Genomic DNA, 16,956 nt, shown 5'->3' on the forward strand with positions numbered 1-16,956 from the left:
GATGTATTTCTATTTCCTGTATAAGCACCATGGCATGAAGACCACAGACAAATAAATCTCAATTTTTAGCCCATTTGTACGTTACTCTCAGTGTCACGAATCCGACTCGCACTTGACTAGGTTTTTTCTCATACATGAGTTGTTAAAATTATAACAGATGGCCAGTCAGATAATGAATCTCTCGGTAGCGGTGATCATTCAGTTTAATGGACTATTTAAACATTAAAAGGCCTTTTATGTCAATAATTTCCATTTAACTAACGTGTCAAGTTTCATATTAAGTGCCAGCCATTGTCGTAGCAATGGGCTTAGGGTTGGTACGTCAAAGTAAAAGTTGAACATGACTTTTAATCGAATTCGAATGTTTTGTAGGAACAAAATCAATTCGGTATTTCGAATTGTTGAAGAAAATAAACAAATCCAGAAAGTTTGACGAAACTCAAACAGAGACATTTAGCCTACCTTACTACAAAATTGGACTTCAGTCATGGGTATAAATGAGTTTGAAGAAAAGATTTCCCTGGCTGACAATAAATGCGTCTTTTACTTAAATACTTCATATATGTAAGATGAAACAATAGCGACCAAACAAATCAAGACCAGTGTACCGAAAAAGGAGACAACTCACAATTAATAACAACCACACCATAAATTTCAAGCGCGATCACACTCGATGTCAGTTCAGCATATCATTTTACATTATCAAAACGAGCTGCAAAAGAAACATTTCAGTCTCAAAATAAATCTCAAAATCGAATTCATGAGGTCGAAACAAACATTAAATGCACTTTGTTCGTTCAACTTATAAAATAACATCAATTTATATACGCTGTCGCTTAACACATAAAAAGTGATTCATAAATATTTTGTGGATAAATTTGAGATTCGTCTCGTTTGTGACAACCCTGTCGAAGCCACGCGTCCGTAGAAGGCAGTCGGAATGCTTGCACGCGAATCTTTACGACGCCGACGACAGATAACAATAAACATCATGAGCTTTTTTTGTTGCCGAACGCTACTTGGTAAGCAAAAACGTGGCGTGGACAACTTGAACACTAAACTTTGACTATTGGATTTGTAGAGAAAATCTTTAGAAAATTTAGAGAGCAAAGGATCGAAGTCTTTTGTTTCCATCTAACATACTTATTTTAAGTTCTTGTGAAGTGTTGAAACGAGTATAGTCGTGTGAAAACAAAACACTATTCACGTTTTTTAATTTAAGGACACCGAAAAGGTCGGTTATGTCACACAGTTTGCACTTACACAGGAATGATAATTTAGGCTCTGGTTTATGAGGTTTTCTGCGTGTTTTCCTAATTGTTTTGAAGTTCAGCGGGCTCATTATTAAAATAATTATTTACTTAAATGAAACATGTGCGTGTGACTTTATAGTCCCCAATTTTGAAATTTTAAGTCTGTAACATTTTATTGCCTCTGGAGTTCTCCTAAATCAGACATTATTCAAATTACACTAGCGATGTATTTTGAATAATGTCTTATTTAGGAGAACCTTACTAAATATCTTGCGGTTACCGATATAAAGACTCTTGATCAACTTATTACAACCAGATGTACGAGAAATATTTTTCTAATTCTTTTAGAAAAGTATTTCTTTTACCTATGTTTTACTGATGATTACTTGTAAGTTACAAACCGTTCTTAAAAGAATATATCAAATGTGACCAGGCATTTTCCGCAGCATTTCCATTGAATATAAATTATCTGTGTTCCAGGATGCCTAGGTGCGCTGTCAGCGGGTGTGTCGCTGGCCCTCTCCCCGGTGACGGTTGCGCTGTGCGTGCGCAAGTCGACGCGCGTCACCGCTGTCGTAGGCGGCCTCGTCGCCGCCCTCGGCTGCCTCTTTACTTCCTTCGCCACGCAGTTCCACCAGCTCTTCTTCAGCTATGGTCAGTATAATATATTTAATTCTTTTTTTAATACGAGACCTGCATGAACGATATTTTTTTCTTTTGTCGCGGGTGTTTCACAAACTTTGAAGTCACATAAACATCCAGAAACAGGGCAAGCATTAGTAGATCACACAAAACCTTGTCCTACGCGGGGATTCTACCCGCGACACATAGAACGCAGTGCGTTTTTCGTGGTTTTTTATGGTCAGGTGACTATCACCCATGGATACCTACTACACAGTATTGTAGTATATGTCATCAGGTACACCAAATAATATTTAAGAGTAAACGAGAAACAGCCGTATTTCGTTCTTAAAAAAAAATGCAAGAAGATAAATATTGTATTCTATTCTTAATGCCTATTTAATGTCTTAATAAATCAGAAAATCTTATCTACCTCTTAATCTTGACTAAATACTTGAGAGAACCAAATAACCTCGACATAATACCCAATAGTGTAGGTTATTCAATGTACGCTATTCACACACAAACATTCGTAGGTAGAATTTAAAGATATCACAACACTGCCAATTAAGTGCGTTCTTAAATACAAGAAGCGCAATGTCAATAACAAGCCGAATTTAATTAACGATGAACTAAACCTCGCTAAAATGTCGTAAGGAATCCAGTACAAGGCGTGCAGGTACACTTGCATTAACACAGAATAAATAATTGGAACGTTAATGCCTGAAAACGCAACACACGCAGATTCTGACAACTCAATTTATTTCAACAGATTCATATCCGAAACTCGTTTTAGTGAACTTCAAAGGGATACCTACAAGTCGATTTGGTTTATTTATAAATAACCCAACATTTGTGTAACTACACCATCAAATTGAAACTTTATTATAATTCAAATTCAATGTCAGTTATTCGATGAATCAAAATGAATTACTTAAAGTAATTGAATTAAAAACCGAGCGTTTCGTTAAAATGAATTATTTATGTCTTTTCTTATACTATATGACGTAGTATTTTGGTCTGAGTTAATAATTCAAATAACGAACTCAATTGGAACACTTTGGCAAGCAAAATTCATATGATTTACTAATCAAATAAGAAATGAAGAAAACTTTTTTCTTTTAAAAAGAAAATGTAGAGCCTGTGAGCTCAAAAGGGCGTTAGACAAACTCGTTCCATCTCTGAGAGCTAAAGTGTTTCATAAAAATGATTCTAAGCTAACTGCATTGCGTGGCACACAGTAAGCTAGCTCTATCTTCAAGGATAACGCGTTGGCGCCCGGCAGAGGCATTAGCATTTAAATTGGGACGCTACCGCCCCGTAATACACCACTTCTATACTTTAACTAACCCGTGTTGGTGTTGGTATGCAAACCACAAAACTTTAAGTTGACTGTTATTATAACAGAACTAAAACTTAGTTCAACATTCATTAAGAATAATATTGCTCTAGTGAAAAGGAAGTAACAATATAAAATCGCAATTATACTCATACCTACTTCTTCAATAAAACATGATATTTTCTTAATTTCTTACTTGGTTTTAGAGTATATTATATTTAAAATAATATTTACGAAAGAAGAAGTGAATATTAATAATTTATAAAATAATAACTTATCTAAACTGGCGTGCTCATAATTTTACATATGTTTTTAAGAAAGTATTTGATTTAAAGTATCTACGAATATACGACGTGCAATTCCTGCGCAGTGATAGCGTAAAAATAATCACCAAGGTTTATAAACATGAAAAGTGAAATCACAATTGCTTTACAAACAACCTCAACTAGAAATTGTAACATCTGCAGTTGAAATAACCTACTATTGTCATATACTCGTCGACAGTTATAACGCAACCAATGCCAATGATATCGAATAAATCGGTATGGATGCAGTACAAACTGATATTTCTATTGACATTGTAACGGCTATTGCAAATGCAACGAGCAATGAATGTGCGAGTAACGACAGCACTTCACGGAAGCTGTAACATCGACAATAATATCAAAGCAATTGCTATTGCTTCGGTAATGGACATGATCCCAACATAGAAATGCATGATACTTCTATTTGTATCGATAACTTTAATCGATTCGGATTTCGAGGGATTGTATTAAAGCGGATTAATCGATTGTTGATACTCTTTATACAGCATTTTTGTAACCGATTATGTGTTTCACTGCTAGGTAAGGGTTATCATTTATTGTGAACTGACTTTTCTTTTCGTTTGTAAAAAAAACAGTAGATACTTTTTAATTTATCCATTTCAACATTTTCATACGTATTTAAAATAAGATATAGTTCGACTCGCAATACTGCCGCCTCAGCTAATGATTAAGGACTCCGGTTGGGCCCGAAACTTGTCGGGCAATATCGATAAATACGTGAGTTGGTAACCCGCTCCATCATAATATAGGTATATATTGAAATAATTTATCACATAAATTCTAGATCATCATTCATAAAATACAATAATATTCTCAAGTTTCGTTCGGAAATTTCTATATCAAAATAGAAAATCTCGGATCACCTCGTGCCATCCCTAATTACGTCAAGGCTAAATCTCTAACAGTATTGATGTGAGTGCGTAGAATATATGTAGGTAATATAGGTTGGTTGCCACATACGACGAAATAAAATCCCTATCCAAGTAGGTTAGTCAACTGCTGATAGGGAATTAGCTGAACAATCGGGTTTTATGTTGACCTCACTTTTATTGGCTACATTGAGCGAGAGCTTATTTATGAGGTATAATTTCATCTAATAACGACTTACTTAATGCCTCTTGAGTACTGGAACTATTTATCTACCTATATTTTTCGTTAGATGTTGTATTTTCATGGGTATTGGTGAATTAAATTTACTTTTGATTCCTTATCCTTGGTAGGAATACGATTCTTCAAAAGGAAATTGATTTTCTTATGTTTTATCTTATATATATATATCGAGATCAGATAAAGCTGCATATTTTTTGTTACGTACGTAATGCTAAATCATTACCACAACTTGCAATTCCAGCAAACCGCTACTTTTTAGTTAGATGCACCCTTTAATTTGTTTATACATTAACCTATACACTCGAGCTCATAAATCTTTACATTAAAAAGACAATTTTTCAAAGCGCTATAACTCAAAGATATAAAAATATCATCGTGGCAAATAAATGCGATCTATCGGTTCGTATTCAATGGGTATCAACGATAGATTTAGCGATAGCCGATAGCCCATTCATGGAAATATAAAATAGAGAACGTCTAGAATCCAAGATGCCAACAGCCGTATGATGCAGCTCAATCCGAACAAAAGCACTTACTGAATAAACATGATTGCACTGTCTATCGCACATTACAAGTCGCGCGTTTCTCACAAGTTGTACCTATTTCGTCTGATACTTATTAAATTCAGTTCGCGTTTCTTCACGATTTAACTTATCAAAACCGACCCGAGCTTTAATTCTGTGTAACATCTGTCCAAGTATCATCAGTTACAGAGTCGAGACAAACACTAAATTAGACACAGATTTTTGCTTTGTTTACAAAATACAGATGGCATACACAATGTAAAAAACGTCTGCTCGTATTTTTTCTAAGTGTTGCCGGTTATTCCGCCATGGCACAAAGGCACTCAAACTCAGGCATTCGTGGATCACATCAATGCTTGTCCTACGCGGGTATCGAAGCCACGAACCATCGTGCTTGGTGGACACACGCGTTTTGACATTGATTATCTTTTTTAGGGTCCTTTCACACAGACCGGCTCGGAGAGCATCGGCGCGCATTTTTCTTTTCACTCAGACCGGATCGTATACGCTTGGAGTTGGTCGGAGCGGAGCCGCCAACTATTTCACATAGACCGGCTGGAAGCGGGTGCGCTCGGAGACGGTCGGATGCACTCGCAGCTATCAAAATGACGGTCGGCGTGAGGCGGCGCGCACGCAATCGGAGCCGATTGGCTGCGCGAGCGAGAAAGAGCACGCAATCGGAGCCGATCGGCTACGCGAGCGAGAAAAAGCACGCAATTGGAGTCGATCGGCTGCGCGAGCGCGAAAGAGCATGCAATTGAAGCCGAACGGCTGCGCGAACCGGAAAAAGTACGCGATCGGAGCCGGTCAGCTCCTCTTATTATTTCACACCAAGCGCGTTCAAGCATTCTTAATGTCAAAAGCAGTGCACACGCAAAGATAAACCTTACTACAAATACTAAAAACTCTGTTTTCAATGTGATAAGAATCTGCTGTCCTCTCCGAGCCGGTCTGTGTGAAAGGACCCTTATCATAGGAGCTAAACGCTGCTACGCACATATTAGGATACGAAGTACCTATTTAGTATAATGCGGTAGAATTCCGTCTCGCTTCTGCAATCGCTCTAGCAATAGAAAGTCCAGCTTTCAGCATCTAACAGATCAAACTACAGGGCCCTCCTAACGGACCACATTAATTAATTAGGAATATAACTCAGCTTGCATAACATTAAGCTGCCTCAGACATCTTTAATTTATGAAACCACGTTAACCGTTATACCACAATTAACTCTTGTATCTTGCAATTAATTTGCATATTAATGTATGTAATCAATCACGTATATTTAATAAAACATAAATACAATCTATTTAGGGTATCATTGAATTAATCATGAATGGTGATCTACGTAAATAGATACATAATGTGTATCCTATGTGTAGGTTACGGAGCGGGTCAAAGAAAGCTTTTTTTTTTAAACCATTATATTAACACAATAATTATTACGTTTAGTAGAATGGAAGTGGAAGGATTTGGGGGAGGAATTTGCCCAGCGGTGGGACACAGTGGGCTAGATAAAAAAAATGGAAAAAATACAATTTTAAATATGTGTACGCGACGGAAGTCCAATCGAATCTGTTTTGCGATAAACAATTAATAAAAGATACTTATTTAGGTTTCGTATTGTATTGACTTACAATGAACACCTAGTACACCTATAGCCAAGTCACTACAATCGATATTCGGTATCGTCAATAAATATCGCTCAAATGTATGGAATTTACAGTTTTTATAATTCACGTAGACCCTTGACCTGTCATCCCGATTGTTTTGAGTGTTTTTTCTATTGTCAATTGGCTAGAGAATCAGTATATTATACATGAACACCCTTGAATCAATTGGCACTCGCTATTTAATAATCAAAAGGTGATTTATTGCATGTCATATGAGGACTCCCCTTGCGAAATTTAACAAGCGGTGATATCCTGAACGGATGAGGTGTCAACCGCTTCCTCTTTGCAATGTGCAACACTTCCACTGTAGATAAATAATAAGTACATGAGTTTATGTAGAGCAGTGGGCACCCGTACTATATTTTCTTCAATAAGGACTAGTTCCGTTATTGAAGCGAGATGAAGTATACTTCGTTTATCTAAGTCTCTCCTTCACTAAGCCTAAAGTTTCGTTTTAAGTAGGACGAATTAAGCGCTCCAAGTGTACTGCAGTCGAGAATTTTCCTCTTGATATGCAACAATGTTACATAATAGACATAAAATTAACATGGTGATTTCTTCATTAAAGATTTTTCCCGTGCAACGAATGAGTTTTTATATTTAAGTGGTTCTCAAGTTGATGATGCAAGGTGCCTAAGTATGCATTTGAAGGCATAAAAGTTAAGGAAAATAAATAGATAACAGTGTTGTAGATACTCTGTCATTAGTTTGAGATTTGTAGGAGAACGCATTTGGTTATCACACTGGATAAATCTATCATTATTTTACAACAGACGGTTACGAGTATGCATTACGTAGATTTTATCGATTTCGTCCAATAGCTAGTCCTATTTACTGAATAACTTCCTTGCTTACGATCGTACGTGCCTAATGTTGTTATTGTATTCTTAGGGACGGTGGTCGGTGTGGGCGTGGGCCTGACAAGAGACTGTTCAACGCTGATGGTGGCGCAATACTTCAAACGGAGACGAGAGCTCGTCGAAATATTTATCGTCAGCGGCAGCGGATTAGGGATCGCAGTAATGTCCACGTTCATCAAAGGTGCCATAAGGTAAACGTTTAACTTCTTGGAAATGTATCTTTGATCAATCTAAAAAATCTAAGAGTCTTTGAAGTTCAATTCCACCTTAAATATTTAAATTTTATTTTAACTTGCAGAGCGATAGGCTGGCGACTGGGACTGCAGGCTGTGACGGGGGTAGTATTTGCAACATTTATATTGGGCACATTCTATCGATCAGCATCTCTATATCACCCACAAAGAAGAGCGATATTGCACCTTAAGAATCAGAATAAGATCAAACGGAAGATGAAAGATAGAAACAAAACTGATGACCGACAGCCATTCTTCGACTTCTCCACACTAAAGTCAAAAACAGTGAGGATATTGCTGATGTCAACGGGAATATCGGCGTTTGGTATAAATACGCCGATATTTTACCTGGCTTATCATGCTGAAGAAGAAGGTATATACTTATTTCTTAGTCTTGCAATCCAACTTAGTCCATCCCTAGCATTGCATACCTACTTATCACGCAGATAGCATGTTTTCCAAGGACAGCATTGGTGTCCTTATGTCCTAGTAGATGGTAGTGATTGAAAATACGTAAACTTTAGACTCTACTTTTCAAGAAGCATACATAAGCATGGATTTCTAACATTTGAGAACTGGTTATGAACCGTGATAAACTAGACACAAGGTCTTTTTGATTCGATTAATTTTTTCCAAATTTCTCAAAGTATTGATGAATATGTTCCAGGTCTAGGTGATACAGTGGAGCTCCTGCAGGCATACCTGGGCTTGGCCTGGGCAGTAGGATGTGCAGCATTCGGGTTGTTGGTGCGTCAGAACTCAGCAGAATGTAGAATAGCCCGCCAGTACCTGACACAAGCCGCCGTGTTCGTCTGTGGACTCGCGACAATGGCCCTGACGGCCGTCGAGGGCTCTTACAGGGGATACGTCCTGTTTGCTTGGGTTTACGGTAAATAAACTCAACTCTTTCATTTCGGAATTAACTTTTTCGGTAGTAAGTAGTTTCTTTCCCAGTTAATAGCAATATTGAATCCTAATGACTTCCACAAGTATATAATAGGTACGTAAGTATCCGTCAAACAAATTAGAAAGGAAAATTAATCATCTAAAACCCTCTTCGTTACAAAAATGCAAATATAGATCCACTTGTCTCTTTCTCTGTCTGTCATGGAAGCTGAGCAACGAAGCCTTTGACTACCAGTAATAATATATACTTTTTGTATTCAGGTATATTCTGCGGAGGCTACCACTACTCGCTGAAGATGTACACGTATGAACGCGTGCGCTCGCGCAACTTCGCTCGCACCTGGGGCTTCGTGCAATGCTCACAGGCCGTTCCTATAGCCATAGGGGTGCCATTATCAGGTAATTACATTGCATAAACAACAGCTATTTAATGTATTCAATAAAGATTTTATCGTATCATAAATGTTTGAGTACTCCGTGTGTTGCCGGAGGCTAACCGATTTAAATCAGCTAGATAATACCTATATTTATGTAGGTTCCGTATCCAAAAGATTTGGGATGATGATTTAAAATTTTAAAACTTAGGTAGGTAAGCACGTACTTGAGTACTTAAATGTTTAAATTTAATAGGTAAGTAGGTATCTATATCATTTTTTATTTATTTATTCAGGGTACATAAACGTGGGTTGCGGCGGCAAGGCGGGCTACTACTTTAGCTCGACTTGCTCTCTCATCGGATCTCTATCTCTCTTCTGCATTGATCTTCATAGGCGCAGTGTAGCGCACAAACACACCAAGTTAGTACAACTTCATAATACACCTTACATAGTTCGTCATCATACACAGGAAAATGATTATACCTACCTATATTTCTAACTAGAAAGGACGTAACATTTAACGATCAATTAACATTGCTGTCCAAACTTTCTCTGGACAAGAGTTTTATATTGTTTAATTAAACTATTAATTAGACGGTATCGCATTGTTGTTTAATTGCAGAGAAAACGGGGGTACCGCAAATTGCGAGTCGACGTGCGAACCGTCGCGGCGAAGTAGAAGTCGCGACCGGGAGCCGCGCGCCGCCGCGGGCGCAGCCACCGCATTAGGTAACATGTTTACTAATACAACGCGATATTATTATTTGAAATGTTTTCGGGATTCAATACCTAACTTGAAAATTTAACATTATTACCTACTTACTAAGGCACGGCTGTATCCTCTTGAGCCGTAATACTTTTGAAGGAGTAAAATAAAGAACTAGTTTAATCAACTTCTAGCACGGAACTCACATCGACAAGTGACAATTTTGTTTGGCAAATTAGTTTTTTTGAAGTTTGTACAGAACCCTCAGTGCAGTCAGTCCGCGTCGAACATGACCTGACATAGGTATCTGATTAACGTAGTGTTAGGTAAATTTGCAAGTATAGTTTTAAATAACCCGATACGTAGTGTACGTAACTCGAAAAGTTGAAACATAATAATTTACCAGAATTTATGTAGGTACCTAGATATTTTCTTGCTCAGATGTAGCTATACTTAAACGTGTTTCACTCACAACTTTCTCCAAACATACAAACTTTGAATCCATAAAAAATAACGATATTACGTAAGTAGGTAAGTGTATTACCAATAACCCGTATTCAAGCAAACCACATTTAAACGAGGTCTTATCACTACATTCATACCTATAAATCAACTTTTTTCTACCATTCAATTTTCTTCTTCTTTTGTATTTTGTAGTTCTAGGAGCAGAATTAGTAGCACCAGGTCGCACAGGTCGCGACCTCCTGTTGGACAGCATTAGGCCCGGCACTCTCGGCTCTCCACCACCAAACGTGCCGCCCGAGCTGACCTGCATCAGTGAGGAGGGAGGCCTCGACCTTGACCTAGACCTGGATATACCAGAGCACCTGCTTGAAGACTTAGACTGCGGGGGTGATTGTATCACTAGTTGTAATAAGGTAATGTCAGTTGAGCGTTTGTGCTCGTTTCGTTTTGTACATGTGGTTTTTAGAGGGGTCAGGCAACAGTATTGAAAATGTGCAAAATTCGGCACATTGGCTTACTACTAGTCATATTGCATAAAAGATACAGTAGATATACAATTGAATATTAATAAAAACAATTGCAGAGTAAACAATGTGCATTAAATAGGAAAGCGGCCGTCAAAGAGAGATAATGACCGAACATTCAGTTGATGACCTGACACTATCGTAATTTTCCCAATTATTAGTAACCGACAAGTTCTAGGCGTACGTTTAAGAAACTGATTGAAGTTTCAGCGTCATAGCTGTAGATGAAGCAGATTCAAAAATGCCCTATTAATGACTACTTAAACTTACACCTTTTTCTTTTACAGGTGGAAAACTATTTAATGTTAAGTGAATACGAAAATAATCTGATAGCCGAACTACCGAACTTGAACGAGCGGCGCGGCCGGCGCTGGTCCGTCGTGGTCGCGAACTCTTCGCCGCAAGCATCAACCATCCCGGAACGCCCAAACTCACCAGAAATCCACTCCAAAAACTCTATCAAGTGGAAGAAAAAGTGCCATAACACAAATAATAGACTGATTACAGTGATCAATGAGGCGTCACTATAAAATACTAGTGAAATAATAATCAGACAATAAATAGAAAGTAAATCGGTTAGTGTATGACCTATAACCTCATTAATTTATTTCATGTGTGTGAATAGTAGCGATTGTGTATTGTTCAATAATTTATTAAATTATTATTACAATTGTGTTGTTATTGATTTGTCCTTAATGTTTGTGTGGCGTGTTTTGGGCGAAATGTAGAGGACAAAGGTTTGCAATCGGAACTAAACAAGCTATAGCTATAGCTGTATGTGATGGTGTTTTGTAATTAGGTGTGTTCTTCTGTCAGATAGGAGAATAAGCTACAGACCTTAAAGAGGTACTATCAATAAAACAACATTGTACAATGTAATTAAATATAATTTCATTGATAATTCGTTATATAATAATAATGAATACTGCACCAAAAATACAAAGGAACAAAATATATTATTACCGTTGAGGAACCACAATATCTTCTAAGAACTGGGCGAAACAGCGCATCGCTTGCAGCAAGGCAGCGAGAAGTATCGAGAGGGATAAGCTGAGCAACTTCTGGTTCTCCGTGTTCACTATCTCGTTGTTCACAACAGGAACTAAACTTTGGCTCGATCCTACACTAGGTATACTCGAATAATCACAATCAATGTTATTTTTTGTACCGACCAACTTTTTCTTCTTCCCTTTTGATAAAGCACGAACTTTATCGACATCACATGTCAGATCTATCACAATATAATCTGAAACCTTGTTATCAATAATCAGATCTTTCGATTCGGCCTGATAAGGCCTGGTTTCGTCGTTTTCAATACTAACACTTACATGATTAACAGCGCTCGAACAACTCGGAATCTCATTCCCGTGCTCAGCACATTGAGGTTCATTAGTTAGGCACTTTGTTATTACTTCTTGTTTACCGTCTACAATTGTCGAATTACTTACATTTTTACTTACGTTATCATTACTGTTAGGACTTAAGTTTAGTTTGAGAGAGTCGTCTGTCTCTTCAGAGGACATGCCGCTGTCGTTATCATCGAGAGCATCCCCATCTTCCTGATCGTCGTCGAAATGATTTTCCTTAATATTAATAACGTTAACTTTAGTGTTACCGAAGCTGCCGTACGAAAGTGACATGGGGGTTCCGGCAGTCGATTGTTTCAGTACCGTGCCCGTGTCGGGCACGGCCTCGGGTCAGGAGACCTTAGCGCAACTAATGTTACCCTTTATAACGATTGTACTAGAAGTTGATTCTTGGGCCCCAAATATGCTATCTACGTCTGACAATGATGCATTGTCCAACGAACAGCCGTCGTCGAGCAGAAGCTCTGATCGTAAACCCTGAAATTAATAATCATTAATTCATACACATCCATCAATATTGTTTTTGCAATCGTAAATGTTCTATTTATAATTGCTATAATTACCTCCGAAAAATATTGGTATTCTTTTTCAAAAGACAGTATAAACACACAAAATATAGCTGCTAATATGTTGCTGCATAAGGATGTTATGATGAAACAGAAGTAAAATCCGCTGGAACCACCTACAAAACCAGTTTTAAATTATAACACAGTTGAAGTGAATTTCATTTACGTTGAGATCTTTATTAGGACTTTAATTACGACGATATGCAGTTAGGATCAACGTAAGTGAAAATAAATTCTCGTAGACTTTGATCGCCAAGATTGATAAATTTAGATGAAGTTTTAAGTGTATTTTTTTTTAAATAATTTTACATGCATACTTGAATTTTTTAACTGATATAGTAAATATTTGATATACTCATAAAAAATGGCATTATCACGTAATTCCACTGTTACAGATTTACCCATTTATACTTATTCTAGAAGTGAAGGCTTTTAATTGGCTGTCAGTCTCACACACTGTTTTTATTATGTTTACTTTAGCTGTGTCTTCCATGATAAATAAATACAGGTTTAAATAGAAACTTAATCATCATATTGTGTTGTGTGTCAATAATTCAAACGGGCAAAACCTCACCCAAGCAGTAAAACAATAAATTGAATAATAAGAGGAACTTACTCATTGGTAAAAATGATGTTACAGTCCCAAATATTGCCATTATTATAACAATAAGGAAGCTCAAGTTTGCCAGCCATTGCCGAAACACTGTTAACCTTTTATCATAATACAGAGTTGAGATGTACGTTGTGATGATGCACTGTAACAAAAAATAGACAACTTAGAAAATATATCGGAACATACTATACATACAATTGTTATGTTGGAAAAATGATAAAATGATACGAAGAGTGGCAATTTAATCCAATTTCCATTCATTCATCGGACATTTTAAATATCAGAATTGCACTGGTATAGGTGCCTACAATGCCTACAATTCTCACTTTGGCATGAATAGCGAACACAATAGAACACCGCACAACTGGGCAATTTGTGGTTTGGCTGTCTAGAAGGCCTTAAGCCACAATCAAATGCATTTGCATTCATAGATGAGTGGCAGAGCGCTACACGAGGTAAAGTGGTAGTGGCGGTAGGCCCCTAGACCGCGATACACCAGCAGGTCGTGGATCAACCGATAACGAATCGATAGCGATTTGGACAACCTAACTTGTAGGCAAGCTGCTATCGTCGATCTGCCCAAATTGATATTGGGTAGATCATTGAAAAAATATTTGGACCCGGAAACGGAAACAAAATTTATGAATTCACCTCACGAAACTTATTATCAAATGTAAATCATAAATAATCGAACAAATAACGATATGCCAGCATAATATTGGATCGACCCAGTATAATAACACCTACATAAATTACTGATGTATTGAAACATCTTTTTTTGTACATGACACGTACAAAGAGTACATTCCTGTCTACAGTGTTGGAGATATCGTAACACATATAGAGCAACTATTAACTGAAGACATTTAAGATCATAATATGTAAGATAGATAATATTGCCTTATAAACCCTTGTGAGTAATTAAAGGGGTAAAGAAGTAGAATCGTCTGCATCACAACATATTTATTAAGACATCTTGGCTCATTAAAAATGATAAGCAAAATGCGTTATAGCGTATGTAATAGACAATCATTCTATGCTTAACTTTCTAGCACTTTCTACTCAGTTCAATTACTGAGACTGAATTGACTGTTTTTAGTTAAACAACAGTTTAAAGAAGACCTAATCTATGTATTTTATAAAATTCTACTTTACACTCAAAACAATTCATAAAAATTAAAATAAGAATATAAAAATGAACGCGAAATTATAATTATGTTAATTACCAATTATACCTAAAAAAACTACAGCATTAAAACATTTTATTACTGCACATACCTGCATCCAAATATATAAAGTGCCAAATCCACATATAAAAATATTCAATGCCGTTAGACAAAGATTATCCACCTGCAAAACAATTACATAAGGTAATTTATGTGTAACTGTACTTGTTAATGAAATAACTTCATGCTCATGAATTTGCAATTCACATTAGTATGGCATCATGAAACACATTTTAATGCAATGATTAATGAAATAATATATTATGTTAGTTTCATATGATTACAAATAGTATGGTGTAATTTACCATTAAGACATGCAACCTTATTTTTAGCTTTATTTACAAAATCCAGTAAGTAGGTGTCCAATATTTCCATATAAACAATAATTAATAGTTTAGTGTCAGTGTAATGACACTTAATATACTTATACCATATATGTGTAAAAAAAAATAACAATAATTTATGCTTTTACTGGCTACACTGACCACAAACAAACTATAAAAGGTTCTAAAAAACAAAAAATATGGTTGCATATGAAACCTTTTTAAATTGTCAATGATCTTACCTTAAACAGGAAAAGGAAGAAATATACCAGGAAGCCCAAAGAGAGGAAGGAGGCTGAAAAGGAAGCTATCCTATTTGCAAAGGAAGTAACATTTGGATTCGGAGTTAATGAACCGAGTATATGTATTTGCTGGTATCTGTCATATAATATTTTGCCAGCTGTAAAAAGACATATTGTTAGCACAAAATCATTAGTAATGGTTTGGGTCTAGATTTACTTGTCAACTACAGTAGTAGTACTCTTCTATTATGTGGATTATTTTTAAGTTTGAATGAAACATCCTTGTTTAAAATAAAAAAATGTCCTTTCTTGTCTCAACTTCTTGACTTTTTTTTAAAGGACTGGTAGCAGCATCTACTTACTTGGTTATTTTGAACAAGTATATCTAGACCCAATCTATGATAATTAATTATTAAGTAAAACCATGAATATTTTATGAAGTTACAAGCATGAACATCACAAACATACTGACACACTAATCACTGGCATCCAGAAAAATATAATAGAATATTGTAACATCAATTAAAATACAATATAATTGAATTTTTAACCGCCCATTCATCAACTCAAAAAAGGTACTCGTAAAGGAAAGTAACACTTGGTATAAAAGTGTTCATTATATCTGTTCATGTCAAAATGAATTTTATTATTGGTCACAAATGTTTATTTTTTAGAAACCATAACAATAATTAAGTTTAGAAATTTCTGAAATTCCCCAAAAACTATTGTTACATGATGAAATATGCCTTTGGTGCACTTCAATGTTATTATGAAAAAACTTTATAAAAAATATTTGATACAATCCACATTCACAACACACAAATATTTCCCCCAATAAGATATAAACCAATAAAATTGTTAAGTTGTTATATTTAACTATTACAACACACGATGTATACAAGTGTAACTGCACAAACAGTACAAGATTTCAACACCCTTTATATAACAAATCCCTCTCACCTATTGCTCCGCTGGCTATGTACAAAAAAGCAAGGCCAGTATCCAAAGAATTTGTCTCTTGCGAAACTTGAAAACAAAGTCTGAAAAGAAAAAACCACAAACGTATTATCTATCAATAAAAAAAAACAACATTCCAAATGAAAGTGAAAGTACAGAAAAAAGAATTTAATAGTTTTCTTAAGAAATGCATGTTGGAAACTTATATTTTATATTTTCCTCTATATTGGACACTATTTGTTTACTAAATACGTGTTACACTTCTTCGCTATTTGGGAATAATTGATATACAAAACAAAAAAAAATATGTTCCTTGTACACATCATTATTTCATACTTCTATGGGATAATACTTACGATAAAATGTATGTGGATGTTAATATAATCAGCCCGCACTTAAATATCAACATATTATGCTAACAAAATAAATTATAATAAAGATAACAGTTTCTACAGCAGTTCGTTTAATTTATAAAGGCAACCTGACATTTTAAATTTGACAACATCACACCACCAGATCACATTTCGTTTTAAATATATTTGGTCTTGAAACCAAGTCTATTAAGTAACTGATTTCCACACAGTTGCCGAAATTACTTCGCCAACTAAGAAGTGTTAATTAACACCGTTTAAGTAAGTAAGGTATAATATATACCACCAAGAGATAATTACCTCTTCAAACGGCGAAAAGGTGAGTGTAAAATGGTAGTATTACGAACTTATTTATGAGTAAGTCTGAATTCATAGTT

At 35.9% G+C, this 16,956-nt stretch overlaps 2 protein-coding genes across 5 annotated transcripts in view; one reads left to right on the forward strand and one right to left on the reverse strand.

Moving 5' to 3' along the window:
* LOC113498335 (monocarboxylate transporter 10-like) overlaps positions 1-11,585 on the forward strand; it is an 85,893-nt gene extending 74,308 nt beyond the window's left edge. For all 3 annotated transcript variants that reach the window (XM_026878321.1, XM_026878322.1, XM_026878323.1), the window contains exons 3-11: positions 1,734-1,907; positions 7,735-7,894; positions 8,002-8,309; positions 8,604-8,825; positions 9,104-9,241; positions 9,513-9,639; positions 9,842-9,948; positions 10,583-10,803; positions 11,202-11,585. In XM_026878321.1, coding sequence (XP_026734122.1) covers positions 1,734-1,907; positions 7,735-7,894; positions 8,002-8,309; positions 8,604-8,825; positions 9,104-9,241; positions 9,513-9,639; positions 9,842-9,948; positions 10,583-10,803; positions 11,202-11,444 — 1,700 coding nt within the window. In that variant the 3' untranslated portion in view covers positions 11,445-11,585. The remainder of the gene's footprint in view (positions 1-1,733; positions 1,908-7,734; positions 7,895-8,001; positions 8,310-8,603; positions 8,826-9,103; positions 9,242-9,512; positions 9,640-9,841; positions 9,949-10,582; positions 10,804-11,201) is intronic.
* A 1,006-nt stretch (positions 11,586-12,591) lies between these two features.
* On the reverse strand, positions 12,592-16,726 carry LOC113498342. Of its 2 annotated transcripts, none has more exons than XM_026878333.1 (7): positions 16,565-16,726; positions 16,212-16,291; positions 15,252-15,304; positions 14,739-14,810; positions 13,464-13,602; positions 12,845-12,963; positions 12,592-12,758 (listed from the first exon to the last, which is right to left on the reverse strand). In XM_026878333.1, the coding sequence occupies exons 1-7, from the start codon at positions 16,615-16,617 to the stop codon at positions 12,612-12,614; spliced, it is 663 nt and encodes a 220-aa protein (XP_026734134.1). In that variant the 5' UTR covers positions 16,618-16,726; the 3' UTR covers positions 12,592-12,611. The 2 variants fall into 2 exon arrangements, with proteins under 2 accessions (XP_026734134.1, XP_026734133.1); XM_026878332.1 differs by having other exon boundaries at positions 15,252-15,409.
* Between the last annotated feature and the right edge of the window lie 230 nt (positions 16,727-16,956).

The sequence above is a fragment of the Trichoplusia ni genome, chromosome 10 (genome assembly GCF_003590095.1).
Source record: "Trichoplusia ni isolate ovarian cell line Hi5 chromosome 10, tn1, whole genome shotgun sequence".
In the NCBI taxonomy this organism is placed as follows: Eukaryota; Metazoa; Arthropoda; class Insecta; order Lepidoptera; family Noctuidae; genus Trichoplusia; species Trichoplusia ni.

What these genes read in the sequence shown, in the direction of transcription:
- LOC113498342 (XM_026878332.1), bottom strand. Translation starts at nt 16,617, where the DNA reads ATGTTGATATTTAAGTGCGGGCTGATTATATTAACATCCACATACATT. An exon ending in ACATCCACATACATTTTATC is followed by an intron (nt 16,292 to 16,564) that starts GTAAGTATTATC and finishes TTTTCTTTTCAG; the next exon opens with ACTTTGTTTTCAAGTTTCGC. An exon ending in TCTTCCTTTTCCTGTTTAAG is followed by an intron (nt 14,811 to 15,251) that starts GTAAGATCATTG and finishes ATTGTTTTGCAG; the next exon opens with GTGGATAATCTTTGTCTAAC.